The 18,625-nt window shown below is 49.7% G+C and overlaps 1 protein-coding gene across 2 annotated transcripts in view; it reads right to left on the reverse strand.

Annotated features, from left to right (window-relative positions):
- Nucleotides 1-820: 820 nt before the first annotated feature.
- Nucleotides 821-18,625, reverse strand: part of LOC102932677 — a 44,045-nt gene continuing 26,240 nt past the window's right edge. For both annotated transcript variants that reach the window (XM_007066468.4, XM_037912373.2), the window contains one exon: nt 821-3,896. In XM_007066468.4, the coding sequence (XP_007066530.2) occupies nt 3,143-3,896 (754 nt within the window). In that variant the 3' untranslated portion in view covers nt 821-3,142. The remainder of the gene's footprint in view (nt 3,897-18,625) is intronic.

Genomic DNA, 18,625 nt, shown 5'->3' on the forward strand with positions numbered 1-18,625 from the left:
ACTGATGCCCCAAGAGGATGTCACTCCCCACTTTATATAGTTTTTCCATATGGCGGGAGCCCTTTGTTCCAAGCCCCGTTTGTGGACAAATACAGGTATCAAAATGGAGTTCAGTGTCATGTGGTTTGGTCACATGCCCTTGCTGAGTCATGGCAGCCATTACTTACAGGCCGGCTGGAACATTGCCAGGAAGGCCAAGCTCTTCCATGGTCTCTTGTCTTTGTTGATGAGCCACTGGCATTGTCTGGCTTCTTCATTGTTGCACCTGAGAGGCTGGCTGTGGGTGTTACCCACGTGTAACTACATTTGAAATACAGATACATAGTCAATACTCATAACTTCAGATACAAAAAATGATACATGCACAGAAATAGGATAATGATATTCAGCAAGTCATAACTTTTCCAATGACACCCCACATGACACATTGCATACAAAATGCATCATAATTATGTCATAATCATACCATTATGATGAATATGGGGTGCAGTGTCACACAAGCTTTCTCCTCTCAGGCTGATCACTGGTTAATTTGATCAAAACTCCTGGAAGCAAATAATGTGTGTTAAAAATGAAGCAATCACACTTTCTGAGGTGATTTGGTTTGGGCAGATGCTGAAGGCTGTAGAACAAACTTGTGCACTTGGTTTGAAATATTCAGGGATTGCTGAGCTTCAGGGACCATAGCAGGGCCCCTCTTTTTGCCTGAGCTTCTGAAAAGAGTGGTGCCTGATAGGGCAAATATTTATAGTGATTGGAGGCTTTGTGGGAAAAGTTCCACCTATTGGCTATCAGGGGAGGATGGTTTTTTTTGGGGGGGGGGGGGGGGGGGAGTGGCCGCTACATACAAACAAACGGTAAATGGTGCCTTTTTATGTTACAAATCTAAGTAATGAATAGATTCCTTCATTTGTGACTGGGGCCAAATGTAAACGCTGACTGATAGCACGCAGCTGCGATGGGCCCAAAGTGAAGAACACCACGTCTAACGGCAGCTGCAGGAGGAACAGGGGAGACAGCATTTTTAGAGACTGAGTTTGGCTGAAACACCCTAATGGCTCCCATGAGATATTTAAAGACCACAGGTGATCAAGACCATGATTCTATTCTAGACAGGTTCTAATACTATCCATCTCACAGCACTATTTGAGAGCCTTCCAGAAGAGCACCGAGTGACGCGACAGGCGTCTGTCACGTGTGGTTCTCTTTTCCTCTTATCTTCTCCCCAAGGGAGAATTGCATGTGGATTTAAAAATAAGGTTCTATATTTTTGTGTGCTGTCTGCTGCCATTAGTGAGAGCGGGGGAAAGTGTGCCTGGCACTTGGAGTAGAAGGTGGTGAGGTTTCTGATGGTCCTTAGTTCCTGTTGGAGTTCAGTCCACAGTCTTAGACCAGCCCTTGAGAAAGTTCTGTCTCCTGCAGGATACATTTTACCCGTATGGCAGGGAGCTCCATTGTGCCAGAGGAGCAAAGCTGTCAATCATGGTCTTCGTCCTGGAGCTTTAGGCTGCTTTAGACACCTTGAGCCCACCTGTGGAACGCTTCGAATATAGGGACCGAGAGCTTGAACTTGATTTGGAAAGCCCGTGTAGGAACGGAGGGAAGGTGTGCTGTGCCTGCAGTAGCCTGTATTGCTGAGGAGATGGGCTGCAGCGTTCTGTACTAGCTGGAGTTTCGTGAGCGCTGGAGGTTTCATGCCCAGGTACATTGCATTGCTGTATCCATCTGAGAGGTGACAGTGTCTTGTATTACTAAGGCCAGGTCATGATCCACTCGGCTGGAACAGTCTCCTAGCCACCTGGAGACAGAATGGTTTTATGCCTTCAGTAGCATAGTGCCTCATTGCACCTCATGAGCAAGGTACAACTGGAGGAAGAAAGCTGGGGAGACCTCAAAGACACTATGTATCTGACTCATTTATAAAGCTCATTAAGGCTTAAAAATCAAGCCACATGCTTCAGATCAGGTCCTTCATCTTTATTTGGCAACAGGTGTATTAAAAGACCAGAACATAGAATTTCACACTATTAAATTCCTTTTTGAACTCCATTTAACTACTTGGCAATAGGGTAAATTAATTCCCTTTAGCTGGAAGTTGTGCTATTGTTGGATAAAACAATTTCCTTGACAGGCTTCTCAGCAAGGGCTCATTCCAGAGCGCTCTGATCCTGATCCAACAAAGCATTCAAGTGTGTGTTTAATTTTCAGGATCCATATGGTCCCACTGACATCCCTGGACCAGAGTGCTCGGTGCTGGCTCAAGCCCTAAAGCAGCCATCCAGGTTCAACTGTTTCTACCTGAGTAGAGTGACAGTAATATTTACGTTCATGTGATTTATTTCGTCCTGAAGCAGTTTACATTGTTTAAGTGCAGAACCATTGAACTGCAGTGGCCTCTGGTTCGAGGGCAGCAGCAAGCTGGCCCTCAGGACATTGCACAAGAGCAAAGTAAACGTTTGTACAATGGCATTGGGCAAACAGCTACTTAGGAGAGGCATCATCTGCTCTCTTTAACAGGCAGGCAGAGCAGGCAAGATTTCAGCTTAAGCTCTTGTCTGAAAAATCCACTCAGTGAGTTGACTGCATGGTAATTCCTTTGAGGGAATAAAACACCTTATTGGGCATTATGAGCTATGTTAAATGGTCATAACATTAAGACAGTATAATTTACTTTCTTCAGACCTGGCTGTTAACTCTCAATGAGATCTACAAAGCAAGCCAAATTTGAACAAAAAAAATGGAAATGTTCAGAATTTGCTGCAAAAAAAACAAACAAACCTGTCCTGGGGAAAGAATGAGGTTGAAAAGGAAGCTGGAACTTAACTACAGAATGCTCTGTGCACCCCTGTTACGATTCTAATTGTGGAAAAATTCTTTAACCACTGCGGCTACTATGAAATTCAAAGAGTAATTTTAGGCCTTGTTTTAATAATCTACGTGACATGTAATAATCATGCCTGTGACTAAATAAAGAGTGTGGGGGCTGGGTACCGGGAGTGGGAGTGTTCTATAGGAACGTCACTCTTGCTAGGCATAAGCGCAGGATGATGTGGGGTGCTGAATCCCTCCAATCCCTGTGGAAGGCAGTGGGGATGGACGTTCAGCATCTTGCAGGACTGAGCCGCTGATTTTTGCCCAATATTCACTTTTGTGTACTTGCGGTTAGGGCCGTGCACATTTCGTTGACTTCGCCAATCACTTGCTCCATTTCATTGACGGCTTCTCGGATTTTAGCTGCCAGCTCCGTTTTTGCGCCTTTGTGGAGTTCCATAGAATCCCTTGCTACAAAGAAAACATCTAACCCCAGGGTGACAACTGTTAGAATGTGGGTAGCAGCTCCTGCAAATCTTGCAATTCTACCAGCATTAGCCAGGAGCTGCCCAGCTTTGACTATTTTTAAGGTGTTAAGAACAGTTCGTCCTGCCCCTGACCCTATCTGTGCGAATGCAAACACAAACCCATTATTTTCATAATCTTTCAATCTGTGGATTTTTTCAGTTATGCTTTCTGTATAGTCTTTGATATTTTCCAGCTCGGCCTGGCACTCCAGTAAGAGCTTCTCTACTGTCTCCTTCTTGACTTTACTTGCCACCATATCTGTGGTGGTTGCGGCTGCACTGGTCAATCCCCCTGCTGTAGCAACAGCAAACCCCGTAAGAGAGACTATCAGGGATGCTCCAAATGTAAAAGGAGCGAGACAGAGGCCTACGATGGTCGTTATCCCCCCGGCAATTCCCACTGTCCCTCCAGCAACATTTGCTATTGTCGCTCCTTTGTGGATCTTGTCAATAGCATCTGCAATTTCCCGAAGCTCATCTAAGAGTCTCCTCACTCTGCCTGTTGCTGGCAATAATGACTCCTTCAGTATTTCTTCAATGTCTGGACTTATTGACAAACTGACAGAAAAGAAAAAAAAGGAAAAATTAGTCTCCAGGTCTAAAATCCCTGCTTCTGCACCTTCTTGTGCAGTCTTGACATGCTCCCATTGACTTCCATGGGAGCTGCATCCACTTACACCAGGGCTGAGTTTGGTCCTTGGTGATGAGTGTGCATTGGTGACAGGTGAACCTCAGTAGGTAAACACCCAGAATTTAACTTAGGACCACAGGAATTGCCACACTAGATCAGATCGATGGTACATGTGCAGAAGACTTGTATTCTGTCTCCAACAGGGACCACAAACAGATGTTTTACAGGAAGGGCAAAACACCCGAAAGGGAAAATTGTGGAATAAACTGCCCAGAGGTTAAGTTTCTACCTTCTCCCAGGCAGTTAGTGGCTGGCTCATCCCCTGAAGCAGGAGGGTTTATATCCCTTTCAAATGTTGTATCCTATCTAATTTAATTGAGGATGATCTCTTTATCTATATTCACAGATAATTTTTATCTGAGGTAAGGTTGAGGGTACATATCAGGAATTTTAAGGGTAAAAGCATTACAGGGAGGTTGTAATTATTCCCAAAACAAGTTATAAACCAAGGAGAGTGGACTAGATGATACATCTGAGGAAAGGGAGCAGAAGGAGACTCCGCCAATTGGAAGGCATGAGATGCCCTGTCCTAGGGATGGGGGCTCCACGACCACCGCTCCTAAGAGAAGGAGGCGGATGGTGGTGGTCGGGGACTCTCTCCTCAGAGGGACTGAGTCATCTATCTGCCGCCCCGACCGGGAAAACCGAGAAGTCTGCTGCTTGTCAGGAGCTAGGATTCACGATGTGATGGAGAGACTGCCGAGACTCATCAAGCCCTCGGATCGCTACCCGTTCCTGCTTCTCCACGTGGACACCAATGATACTGCCAAGAATGACCTTGAGCGGATCACTGCAGACTACGTGGCTCTGGGAAGAAGGATAAAGGAGTTTGAGGTGCAAGTGGTTTTCTCGTCCATCCTCCCTGTGGAAGGAAAAGGCCTGGGTAGAGACCGTCGAATGGTGGAAGTCAATGAATGGCTACGCAGGTGGTGTCGGAGAAAAGGCTTTGGATTCTTTGACCATGGGATGGTGTTCCAAGAAGGAGGAGAGCTAGGCAGAGACGGGCTCCACCTAACGAAGAGAGGGAAGAGCATCTTTGCAAGCAGGCTGGCTAACCTAGTGAGGAGGGCTTTAAACTAGGTTCACCGGGGGAAGGAGACCAAAGCCCTAAGGTAAGTGGGATACCGGGAGGAAGCACGAGCAGAAGCGCGCGAGAGGGCAGGGCTCCTGCCTCATACTGAGAAAGAGGGACGATCAGCGAGTTATCTCAAGTGCCTATACAGAAATGCAAGAAGCCTGGGAAACAAGCAGGGAGAACTGGAAGTCCTGGCACAGTCAAGGAATTATGATGTGATTGGAATAACAGAGACTTGGTGGGATAACTCACATGACTGGAGTATTGTCATGGATGGATACAAACTGTTCAGGAAGGACAGGCAGGGCAGAAAAGGTGGGGGAGTTGCATTGTATGTAAGGGAGCAGTATGACTGCTCAGAGCTCAAGTATGAAACTGCAGAAAAACCTGAGAGTCTCTGGATTAAGTTTAGAAGTGTGAGCAACAAGGGTGATGTCGTGGTGGGAGCCTGCTATAGACCACCGGACCAGGGGGATGAGGTGGACGAGGCTTTCTTCCGGCAACTCGCAGAAGCTACTAGATCGCATGCCCTGGTTCTCATGGGTGACTTTAATTTTCCTGATATCTGCTGGGAGAGCAATACAGCAGTGCACAGACAATCCAGGAAGTTTTTGGAAAGTGTAGGGGACAATTTCCTGGTGCAAGTGCTGAAGGAACCAACTAGGGGCAGAGCTCTTCTTGACCTGCTGCTCACAAACCGGAAAGAATTAGTAGGGGAAGCAAAAGTACATGGGAACCTGGGAGGCAGTAATCAAGAGATGGTCAAGTTCAGGATCCTGACACAAGGAAGAAAGGTAAGCAGCAGAATACAGACCCTGGACTTCAGAAAAGCAGACTTTGACTCCCTCAGGGAACTGATGGGCAGGATCCCCGGGAGAATAACATTAGGGGGAAAGGAGTCCAGGAGAGCAGGCTGTATTTTAAAAAATCCTCATGGAGATTACAGGGACAAACCATCCCGATGTGTAGAAAGAATAGTAAATATGGCAGGCGACCAGCTTGGCTTAACAGTGAAATCCTTGCTGATCTTGAACACAAAAAAGAAGCTCACAAGAAGTGGAAGGTTGGACATATGACCAGGGAAGAGTATAAAAATATTGCTCAGGGATGCAGGAGTGAAATCAGGAGGGCCAAATCACAGCTGGAGTTGCAGCTAGCAAGAGATGTTAATAGTAACAAGAAGGGTTTCTTCAGGCATGTTAGCAACAAGAAGAAAGTCAAGGAAAGTGTGGGCCCCTTACTGAACAAGGGAGGCAACCTAGTGACAGAGGATGTGGAAAAAGCGAATGTACTCAATGTTTTTTTGCCTCTGTCTTCACGAACAACGTCAGCTCCCAGACTACTGCACTGGGCAGCACAGCATGGGGAGGAGGTGACGAGCCCTCTGTGGAGAAAAAAGTGGTTCGGGACTATTTAGAAAAGCTGGACGAGCACAAATCCATGGGGCCAGATGCGCTGCATCCGAGAGTGCTAAAGGAATTGGCGGCTGTGATTGCAGAGCCATTGGCCATTATCTTTGAAAACTCATGGCGATCGGGGGAGGTCCCGGATGACTGGAAAAAGGCTAACGTAGTGCCCATCTTTAAAAAAGGGAAAAAGGAGGATCTGGGGAACTACAGGCCAGTCAGCCTCACCTCAGTCCCCGGAAAAATCATGGAGCAGGTCCTCAAGGAATCAATTCTGAAGCACTTAGAGGAGAGGAAAGTGATCAGGAACAGTCAGCATGGATTCCTCAAGGGCAAGTCATGCCTGACTAATCTAATTGCCTTCTATGATGAAATAACTGGCTCTGTGGATGAGGGGAAAGCGGTGGACGTGTTGTTCCTTGACTTTAGCAAAGCTTTTGACACGGTCTCCCACAGTATTCTTGCCAGCAAGTTAAAGAAGTATGGGCTGGATGAATGGACCATAAGGTGGAGAGAAAGTTGGCTAGATTGTCGGGCTCAACGGGTAGTGATCAATGGCTCCATGTCTAGTTGGCAGCCGGTGTCAAGTGGAGTGCCCCAAGGGTTGGTCCTGGAGCTGGTTTTGTTCAATATCTTCATAAATGATCTGGAGGATGGTGTGGATTGCACCCTCAGCAAGTTTGCAGATGATACTAAACTGGGAGGAGAGGTAGATATGCTGGAGGGTAGGGATAGGATACAGAGGGCCCTAGAGAAATTAAAGGATTGGGACAAAAGAAATCTGATGAGGTGCAACAACGACAAGTGCAGAGTCCTGCACTTAGGACGGAAGAATCCCATGCACCGCTACAGACTAGGGACCGAATGGCTAGGGAGCAGTTCTGCAGAAAAGGACCTAGGGGTTACAGTGGACAAGAATCTGGATATGAGTCAACAGTGTGCCCTTGTTGCCAAAAAGGCCAATGGCATTTTGGGATGTATAAGTAGGGGCATTGCCAGCAGATCAAGGGACGTGATCGTTCCCCTCTATTCGACACTGGTGAGGCCTCATCTGGAGTACTGTGTCCAGTTTTGGGCCCCACACTACAAGAAGGATGTGGAAAAATTGGAAAGAGTCCAGCGGAGGGCAACAAAAATGATTAGGGGACTGGAACACATGACTTATGAGGAGACGCTGAGGGAACTGGGATTGTTTAGTCTGCGGAAGAGAAGAATGAGGGGGGATTTGATAGCTGCTTTCAACTACCTGAAAGGGGGTTCCAGAGAGGATGGATCTAGACTGTTCTCAGTGCTAGCAGATGACAGGACAAGGAGTAATGGTCTCAAGTTGCAGTGGGGGAGATTTAGGTTGGATATTAGGAAAAACTTTTTCACTAGGAGGGTGGTGAAACACTGGAATGGGTTACCTAGGGAGGTGGTGGAATCTCCTTCCTTAGAGGTTTTTAAGGTCAGGCTTGACAAAGCCCTGGCTGGGATGATTCAGTTGGGGATTGGTCCTGCTTTGAGCAGGGGGTTGCACTAGATGACCTCCTGAGGTCCCTTCCAACCCTGATATTCTATGATTCTATGAAATTGAGAGTTAAGCTGAAAGTTAAAAGAAATCTAGATGTCTGATAAGGTCTGGAAATGCACTGATACGGACCTAAGCATCCTTAGTGCTGCCCTGTATTCCAGGAGGAAAGAATGAAAACTATCTAAATGTCTTTAGAAATCAGTTTTTTGTGTGGCATTGTTATAGGGAAGAGTTAAGGCTGTTTGGGTGCCTCCCTATCTGAATTCTTGTGCCCGTGTAGGTGCTTATATGCTGTGGTCAAGTCACCTCTGAATCTTCTCTTTGATAAATTAATGAGATTGAGCCTCCTAAGAATTTCACTGTGATATTGGTTGTCCACCCTGACCTCTAAATCTCTTTCAGTGTTGGTGCTTTCCAGGGTACATCCAGTTGCCCATCTTGTATGTGTGACCTGTTGTGATGGAGTGGGATGAATATTGTGCGTATCCCCGTTTCCCCTATGTGTTGCAGGGCTAACTAAGTGGGGGAAAGGGTTGTTTACTGTTTGCAGAGACCCAAAGACACAGGCCTGACTGACACCTGGCTGCCTGGGGCTCCATGCCCATGGACCGTCCCAGAAGACAATGGTCGCTCCAATTGCTCGGTGTAGCAGATCGCCGACTCACTGGCATGGCACCTCCTGCTGGTCAGTCTGGGAATTAGCTCTTTCCAGCCTCGGAGCGCCTCCTGCTGGCCGGTTTCTCCCTACTGGTACCTGCTTCCTCGTCTCCACCACCTCTGGCCCTGTGTCCCTCCCGGACCCCGGTACCCCTTACCTTGGGGTGCTGCTCCACAGCAGTGCCCCCACACTCTGGGTCTCCCCTCCCAGGGGAACCCCCATGCACACCTTGCCTCAGTGGCTACTGCCAGTCGTCATCTAGCCCCCTCTCACTGGGGCAAACTGCAGTCTGCAATGGCCACTCATCATTGGCGAGGGGGTTGGACCTGCTGCCTTTCTAGCCCAGCTGTCTCCCTGCAGCCCCAGTACCTCCTTAGGCCTTCCTGCCAGGCCTCAGCCTGGGGACTCGCCAGGCCAGAGCTCCCCAGCCATGCCTGCCCGTCCCCAGCACCGCTCTCCCAGGCAGCTAGGTCCTTCTCACTCCAGGGCTGGAGTGGGACTCACACAGCTCCTTACCCACAGCCCTCTTATCAGGGCCAGCTGTGCCCTGACTGAGCTTGCCACACCTGTGGTCAGCTATTCCCTCAGCTGCTCTCACTCCTTTTTATCCCAGGAGCAGGGTAACCGCCCCGCTACATTCAGACATTTGGCACCTAGCAACAAATGACCATGGATGGCTCACCCTCCTTAGACAGCCAGACAGGTGTGACCAGCTGGAGGATAAAGGACTGGGGAAGGTGGGGGGGGGGCTGCTGAAGGCAGGAGAGAAGCTTCTGGGTCTGACCCAGATGGACTTTGCTGTAACTTTCTGTTCTCCATGTTAACTAAGGACTTTCTACGCTGCGTTCCAGACATCTAACAAATGCTTCTGCTTTTACTTCGCTGGCTCAGAGTCACTCCAGAGTAAGAAAGTTGGGGATGCATTGTTCCCTTTGGGTGTACAAGTCTCCTTCATGTCTCCAAATCAGGTGGACTTGTTGAGGGGGGCTCATGGCGTGAAGCCAGGGTGCTGAAGGCTCTGAGGTTCGGACCCAGAAGCTGGGGAAGCCAAGTAGCTTACCCTAGTAAAAAAGTGTGACCCCAAGGGGGCTGACACACTGAGGGGTCCTCCCAGGGACTGTTCCAGAGCTCTCCAAGAGCACCGGACCTGTGGATCTGTGAGAGGCGGCAGCAGAGGATGGCTGGCGAACGCGCCCGCTGGGTGGTTGGCTGCTGAAGGCACCAGTAGTGTCTTGGGGTAGGTGATTGGCAGCAGTAAAACAAGGGAAGTTAAAGGAAACAGCGGGGAAATGGCCTATAACCATCTCCCTAAGAAGAGCATTGCAAACCTGAGCAGAGTGAGAGGTTCAGTGAGGGGAAGCTCAACAAGGTGCAGGTGGTTGCATGGCTGGAGAAGGATGACCAGTCAAAGAAGCAGGTTCCAGGCCCAAGCTGGGGTTCAAGGGAGTCTGGGAGCAGCAAAATCAGCAGCCAAAGCAGCAACAGGGTGTCCACAAGACCCAGTTTCCAGTCCAGCAGGGGGTCTTCATGACCTGATTCCCTAGCAGTAGATTGGAAGTGGTGGGATTTGGAGCTGAGAGCGAAGGAGCTAGAGGACCATGCAGAGCAGTGGAAGCATGAGGAGAAGCAGCAGCTGGAGCAGCCGAGGAGCAAGAGGCCCCACTGAGGGGTGAGTGGGGAAAGTCCCCAGGATGCCAGTTCTGCAGGGAGCCTAGATACGGAATTGCTGACCCAGTTTAAAGGGGTGGAGGGTGAGGGCAGCGCTGGCCTTACCATGAGGCAAACTGAGGCAGCTGCCTCAGGTGCCAGACTGGGGGGGGGCGGGGGGGAGGGTGCCACTAGGACCCAGAGTGTAGAAAATGGGGTCTGCTGCTGGCGCATCTGTATTCTCTCTGCTCGAGATGCACAGAGAGGGGGGAGTGCTGGGCTGGAGGGAGGAGGGCACAAGAGACATAAGAGGCAGGCAGGAGAAAAGGGGAGCGGGAATAACAGAAAGCAGCAGGATCTGCAGGGAGAGAATCATAGAATCATAGAATATCAGGGTTGGAAGGGACCCCAGAAGGTCATCTAGTCCAACCCCCTGCTCGAAGCAGGACCAATTCCCAGTTAAATCATCCCAGCCAGGGCTTTGTCAAGCCTGACCTTAAAAACCTCTAAGGAAGGAGATTCTACCACCTCCCTAGGTAACGCACTGAGAGAGGAGGAGGAGCCTTTTATGTACCCCTCTAGCACCCCAGGAGCCTGGACTGATTAACACCAGCTTCTCAGGGAGCTTCCTGTTTCCTGCTGATTCCCTGAACCCACCTGAGGAGAACAAGCAGTCAACTGAAGTAGTAGGAGCCAATGAGGCCCTTAAGACGCTGATATCTTCCCTCGCTCAGGCCCTGCTACCAGCCTGCTTATTTGTCCCCTTCAACTGAGTGTTGAGAGCCACTATAGCTGGCCCAGAACAGCAGCCATGAGTGAAAGAAGAAAACGCTCCTCTGGGGCAGCATTCAGAAAAAGAAAGCAAACAAAGGAAGCTTTTCTATCTAAGCAGGAAGGAGCTCTCCTGAGAGACATAGACACAAATGTTCACGATGAGCCTTCCGGCCCCAGGGAGGATGTGAGTGGTGAGGAGATGCCTGATCTTCCAGGTAGTCAGAGTGCAGGTGACGGGGCACCTACTGCAGCATCCATATCTCCATCTCAAGTGGATGTAGCCATGCACATTCCTGAAAAAAAGTGTAGCTCAGAGAAGAGTGTGGTGGGGGCACAGGAAACAGCAGCTGCTGAGTTTAGTTCCTTAAGTCTAGATGATCCAGGACTGTGGATCCACTTGACCAGTAGCCTGAGGGACTTCCTTGTACTGCATGGGCCACAGCAAGTGAAAAACTTCATGTTCCCCAAAGACAATGAAAATAGAAGTTTCCATCCAACACCTTACTAGCGTGAAATCCCCAATGGTGACAAAGTGGGGAGGCCATGGCTTATGTACTCAAAAACCCAGAATGCTGCATACTGTCTTTGTTGCAAACTCTTCCAGTCTAATGTTCCAGCCACATTGGGTTCTACAGGAAGAAAGGACTGGAAAAATCTGGCTAGAAATCTGGCATGCCATGAGAAGGCAGCAGATCACCAGAGAGCATTCCATAGGTGGAAAGAGCTGGAGATGAGACTAAGGTTAAAGGCCACCACAGATGATCAGCATCAAGAGAAGATTGAATCAGAGTCTCTTTACTGGCCGAATGTTCTGAAAAGACTCATTGTCATTGTGAGAATGCTGCTACCCAAAGCCTAGCCCTGCGTGGCCCTGCAGATCAGCTGTATGTGCCAAACAATGGAAACGTCCTTAACATTGTGGAGCTGATGGCAGAGTTTGATGCTGTTCTCCAGGAGCATCGAAGAAGAGTCACCACCCAAGAAATGTACACACACCACTACCTTGGGAAAACAATTCACAGTGAGATCATACACTTACTGGCAACAAAAGTCAAACAGAAGATTGGGGCAGATCTGAAGTCAGCACGATATTACTCTGTTATTCTGGACTGCACACCTGACATCAGCCATACGGAACAAATGACTTTAATGGTGCGTTTTGTAACAACAACAGAACCTAGTGAAAGTGTCCCTGCAATGGTGACTGTCAGAGCATTTTCTAGAATTTATTGACATTGATGATACTACAGGAGCTGGTATGACAAATGTGCTTCTTAAAAAGCTGGAAAATACAGGACTTGCGATAGCTGACATGAGAGGTCAGGGCTACGATAATGGTGCCAACACAAGAGGAAAGAACAGAGGAGTGCAGACACGGATCCGAGAGTTAAACCCTTGAGCTTTTTTTGTCCCATGCAGTTCTCATTCCTTGAACTTGGTGGTCAGTGATGCAGCAGCAGCTTCTAATGAGGCTGCTGAATTTTTTAATGTAATTCAAAGCATCGATGTATCTTTTTCTGCATCAACTCATCAATGGCAAATTTTGAAGCAACATCTGGGATTATCCTCTCTGAAACTGAAACCACTGAGTGCCACACGATGGGAAAGTCGAGTGGAGGTGATAAAAACTATCAAACACCAAATTGGGAAGATAGATGATGCCATAGTTGCCATTATGGAGGATAATGCTATGACAGGAACTGTTCGTGGGAGAACAGTGGCAGAGGGAAAGGGAATCACCAGAAACATACATAACTTCACATTTCTGTGTGGCTTAGTGTTGTGGCATGACGTACTGTTTGAAATAAATGTTGTAAGCACGAGACTCCAAGGTGTTGACCTTGATGTATCTGGAGCAATGGAACAAGTGGACAAAGCAAAGTCATACCTATGGCCTTACCGGTCAGATGAGGGATTTCAAAATGTTCTGAAGAGTGCACAGAAGTTGGCAGAGGAACTTCACACTGAAGCTATTTTCCCACCCATTGAAGAATACAAGAGTCACCGAAGAAGAAGACATTTTTGAATACGAGGCACGGGATAATGCCATAAGAGACCCCAAACAACAATTCAAAGTTGAATTCTTTAACCAGGTGCTAGATTGTGCAATACAGTCGGTTGAAGAACATTTCATGCAGCTCAAGGAACACAGCAGTGTATTTGGGATGTTGTATGATATTCCAAAACTCCTCACGATACCCGAAGAAGACCTACACCAGCAATGCAGGGCACTAGGGACGGTGTTGACACAAGGTGACATGCGCGATATTGATGCGAGTGATTTAGGGGATGAACTGAAAGCCCTTTCAAGATACATTTCAGCAGGATCAACTCCAAAGGCTGTTCTGGAATATATGTGCACAAATAAGATGACCACCCTCTTTCCAAATGCTTTTGTTGCTCTGCGCATACTTCTAACACTTCCTGTAACAGTTGCCCGTGGAGAACGCAGCTTCTCCAAGCTGAAGTTAATAAAAACACATCTACGCTCCACAATGACACAGGAGAGGCTGGTCGGCCTTGCAACCATCTCAATAAAGCATGAGCTGGCTCAGATTGTGGACCTGCAGCAGGAAGCAGTTCAAATCTTTGCAATCAAGAAGGCACAGAAAGCACCACTTTGATTATTCAAACAGATAAAACTGCCAGTGTTTACTATGCAGACAAGAAAAGTTAACTTTCAAACACCTGAACAGCAAATGTAAGTGTTACTTAAAATTTGTGAACAAGGCATTTTAAGTTGTTAGTTCCCCTTTACTGGGGTAGGTGGCAGAGCAGGACCATGAGAGGAGTAGAACAGGAAGAAGGCAGAATTGAGACCTTTCAAAGTTTTGGCCCAAGCGAGGGGGCATGGGGGATCATTTGAGCTCCCCGCCTCAGGTGCCAAAATGTTGTGGGCCGGCCCTGGGTGAGGGGATATAGATGCCTACCTCACTGCCTTTGGGAAGGTTTGTGATTTGAACTAGGCTGATCCTGCGGATTGGCTCCACTGTCTGACCCCCTTGGTCCCAAAACCATAGAGGCATACAGCTAGATGGATGGAGTGGATACTAGGGACTATGAGTTATTCAAAAGAGCTTTGCTGCTTAAGTTTGAATTGACTCCTGAGGCGTATAGGAAAAGGTTTCAGGGTGTTCAAAAGACCCCGGGTGTGACTTGGAAGTCGCTTCCCTGCTGGGAGAATCTCTCCGCAAATGGGGGAAGGAGCAGGGGTCATTGCACTGGAGGATTTTTATAAGCTGATTGGGTTGGAGCTGTTGTATGAGATCTGTCCTCGTGACTTTAAAATGTGGTTAGTGGACAGGAAACCCAAGGATCTGCGCAGGGCAGGCCGGCTGGCAGATGAGTTTGTGGACAATAGGTCAGGGTATGAGAATAGACCCAAAGGGGACTGGCTAAAGCATGGGTTTGGGGAAGGGGAACTCATGGAGGCATCCCAGAAGTGGGACTCAGGCAAACCCAGAGTTAGGGGAGTGTCCAAGGGGGGGGGGGGGCAGACCTCCTCCAAGGGACCTCAGAGACCTGAGATGTAATTACTGTGGACAAAAAGGGCATAAATGGATGCAATACCTAAAGGCTAAGGGAATAGTGGCCAAACAGAACCCTTGAGGGATAACTTGGTGAATGTCGAGGACAGAAGGACTAACTCAGGCCCTGTCTGACCAGGAAAGCAGCCTCCAGGAATAAACTATGTGACTGACCTTTCGGAGGAAAGCAGTCACCCAGCCAGCTCCTCAGGGACACAGAGCGTGGTGGTGTTCCCTATTGGGCTCACACATATCAATCCCCAGTGGGAGCAGAAGGTGGTGGTCAATAGGGAGACATTCATGGGGTGGAGAGATTCTGGGACATAGAGAACCCTTGTCAAACTCTATGTGGTGCAACCCCATCAAATGCTGAAGGGCTGTGTAACTTGGGTGAAGGTCCCAAATATGAAGTCTTTTGCCCTGCTGATGACTCAGATCCCTAGGCAGACACAGGAAGCATCAGGGAAGGGGGGAGGCTGGTAGTTGGGGTTCTCCAAGATATCATAGAATCATAGAATATCAGGGTTGGAAGGGACCTCAGGAGGTCATCTAGTCCAACCCCCTGCTCAAAGCAGGACCGATCCCCAGTTAAATCATCCCAGCCAGGGCTTTGTCAAGCCTGACCTTAAAAACTTCTAAGGAAGGAGATTCCACCACCTCCCTAGGTAACCCATTCCAGTGCTTCACCACCCTCCTAGTGAAAAAGTTTTTCCTAATATCCAACCTAAATCTCCCGCACTGCAGCTTGAGACCATTACTCCTTGTTCTGTCATCTGCCACCACTGAGAACAGTCTAGATCCATCCTCTTTGGAACCCCCCTTCAGGTAGTTGAAAGCAGCTATCAAATCCCCCCTCCTTCTTCTCTTGCGTAGACTAAACATCCCCAGTTCCCTCAGCCTCTCCTCATAAGTCATGTGTTCCAGTCCCCTAATCATTTTTGTTGCCCTCCGCTGGACTCTCTCCAATTTTTCCACATCCTTCTTGTAGTGTGGGGCCCAAAACTGGACACAGTACTCCAGATGAGGCCTCACCAGTGTCGAATAGAGGGGAACGATCACGTCCCTCGATCTGCTGGCAATGCCCCTATTTATACATCCAAAATGCCATTGGCCGCCTTGGCAACAAGGGCACACTGCTGACTCATATCCAGCTTCTCGTCCACTGTAACCCCGAGGTCCTTTTCTGCAGAACTGCTGCCGAGCCATTCGGTCCCTAGTCTGTAGCGGTGCATGGGATTCTTCCGTCCTAAGTGCAGGACTCTGCACTTAAGACGGAATCAGCTTTGACATACTTTTGGGAAATGACTGGATCTCTTTAAGACAGAATCCAGTCCCTGCATCTGTAACGGCCAAGAATTTGAATGCAGGAAGCCGGAAGGTTCCGATTGAAGGGGACAGTGAACATCCAAATGGCCCAGCTGGCAGGGAGGAGGGCATTTCCCCCCTGGCTAGTAACACACAGGAAGAGCGGCTAAGGTCAACACCCCTGCCTCTCTGTAAGCAGACCTCTGGATCTGAGTGGGACATGGGGAGATGGGACTCTCGTTGGCTGTGATGCTGTGACCCAAGCTGTGAGCTCACTGTCTACCCTTGCTGGGGGGCAGAGCTGAGCACGGTGGTAGCTGAGGCCCCAGCTACGTGTGGAGAGACACGGGCAGGGGAGGACAGCTGCCAAACGTGTTTGTTCTTGCAGCACCTGTCCCTGTGCCTTGTCCAGGGGTGAGAGAGGCCAGAGACGCCTGGTCAGAGTGTGGCCATGGCCATGGTGAGTTCTTTTAACCAAGAGAGCCCAGATCGCAGCCTTCCAGAAAGGGGGGTCAAGAGAGTCCTTGCGAGGGCAACAAGTTGATTCCAAGAGGGGAGCTGGGCTCCCGGCATATGCACAGCCCTGGGGTTGGGACACATCTCCAGAAAGCATCTGCCAATGTGCAGGGGCACCTCACCTCATGCCAACCTCACCAAACCCTGGGATACCAGAGCCCCTGGGATACCAGTGTTCAAGGGCTCACTTCCTATTCCAGCCTAGGAGTCAGGACACCCTAGGCTGCAGCCACAATGACTGACTCATGGAGGAGTGTGGGCTCACTGTCCTCCTCGCTCCCTGGCAGACGAGGGGGAGACAGTGGCAGGCCAAAGGTTTTGGGGTCACACAAGGGCTGGGAGGCTACATGAGAGCTCCTCATGTGTGCCCGGCAAGTGCCATCGAACCGACCAGACCTAAGAGAGGATGTGAAACTACTCTGAATTGTGCATTGTAAACTGTAAGTGTGATAGACTAGCCAGGGTGCTAAAGGAATCTTGAAAGTGCCTGGTAGAACAACTGCCAAGGAAATGGGAAAGATGCTGTGGCATCTATGGGTAACACTGATGGGTTTGAACTTCCCCAGGTCACTGGCTCAGTTTGGCCTCAAAGAGGGAAGAGTTGTGATGGACCAGGAATTTCATAATATTTTGAATGACTATTTTGTGTGCCTCAGTTTCTCCATGTGGTGCATGCTTAATCAGGTGGGGGAAAAGGTTGTTTACTCTTTGCAGAGACCCAGAGATACAGGCATGACCGATGCCTGGCTGCTTGGGGCCTGGGGGCCCATGGAGAGTCCCAGAAGACAATGGCCCCTCCAATTGCCTGGACATTTGGCACCTAGTAACAAATGACCATGGATGGCTCACCCTCCTTAGAAGCCCAGCCGGGCGTGACCAGCTGGAGAACAAAGAACTGGGGTGAGGTTGTTAAGTGTGAGCAGGAGAGAAGCTTCTGAACTTGGGACTAAAGAGGGGCCAGGGATCTGGGCCTGTCCCAGGTGGACTTTGCTGTAACTTTCTGTTGTCTGTTAACTAAGGACTTTCTACGATGTGTTCCTGACCTCTAATAAACCCTCCTGCAGTCACAGCGCTGTCGGAGAGTCACTGCAGAGTCAGGAAACCGGGGGTGCAGTGCTCCCTTTAGGTGGGCAAGTTCCTGCAGGTGTCCAACTCAGGTGGACTCACTGAGGGGAGCTCACAGCACGACCCAGGGGTGCTGAAGGCTCTGAGGTTTGGGCCCAGGAGGTGGTGAAGACAGGTGGCTTACCCCAGTGAGAGAGCGTGACCAGTGATGAGCTGCCAAAATCTTAACAACCGGTTCCCTATAAAAAGTTCTGGCTTAAGGGATGTGCCACAGTATGTATTTTTTGTACCAACAGGGTTACCATACGTCTGTATTTTTAAAAATTCCTCCCAGATGGTGATTTAAGAACCAAAAAGCCGGACAAGGCCGGGAAAATACAGGTGTGTGTTAACTCTGCCTAAAGTTTTTTTTTTTAAAAGATGGGCCTGAGCTAGAAACAAGCTCTGTTTCCCAGGTGTGGGGCCCCGCCACGCCCTGGGTATGTGCTAGGGGGACCAGATGTCCCGATTTTATAGGGACAGTCTCGATTTTTGGGTCTTTTTCTTATATAGGCTCCTATTAGCCCCCACCCCGTCCTGATTTTTCACACTTGCTGTCTGGTCATCCTAGAGTGTGCACGTGGGTGGGTCCCAGCTGCTCCCTGCCCCCCTCATTGAAGCAGGAGTGCAGGGTTACTGCCCTGGGAACTGCAGGACACCAGTGGACGTGGGGCCAGCTGCAGACAGGGGCATGGGGCAGGGCTAGCTGGAGGCAGGGGGTGCGGGGCTGGCTGCGGGCAAGGCAGGGGGTGCGGAGCTGGCTGGAGACAGGAGGGTGTGGGGTTGGCTGGAGGCAAGGGGGTGTGGGGCTGGCTGGAGACAGGGCAGGGGCTGGCTGCGGGCAGGGCAGGGGGTGCGGGGGTGGCTGGAGGCAGGGGGTGTGGGCAGGGGGTGCGGCAGGGGCTGGCTGGAGGCAGGGGGTATGGGGGTGGCTGGAGACGGGGGCTGGCTGCGGGCAGGGCAGGGGGTGCGGGGGGTGGCTGGAGGCGGGGGCTGGCTGCGGGCAGGGCAGGGGGTGCGGGGGGTGGCTGGAGGCGGGGGCTGGCTGCGGGCAGGGCAGGGGGTGCGGGG

Source organism: Chelonia mydas, chromosome 11 (genome assembly GCF_015237465.2).
Source record: "Chelonia mydas isolate rCheMyd1 chromosome 11, rCheMyd1.pri.v2, whole genome shotgun sequence".
In the NCBI taxonomy this organism is placed as follows: domain Eukaryota; kingdom Metazoa; phylum Chordata; order Testudines; family Cheloniidae; genus Chelonia; species Chelonia mydas.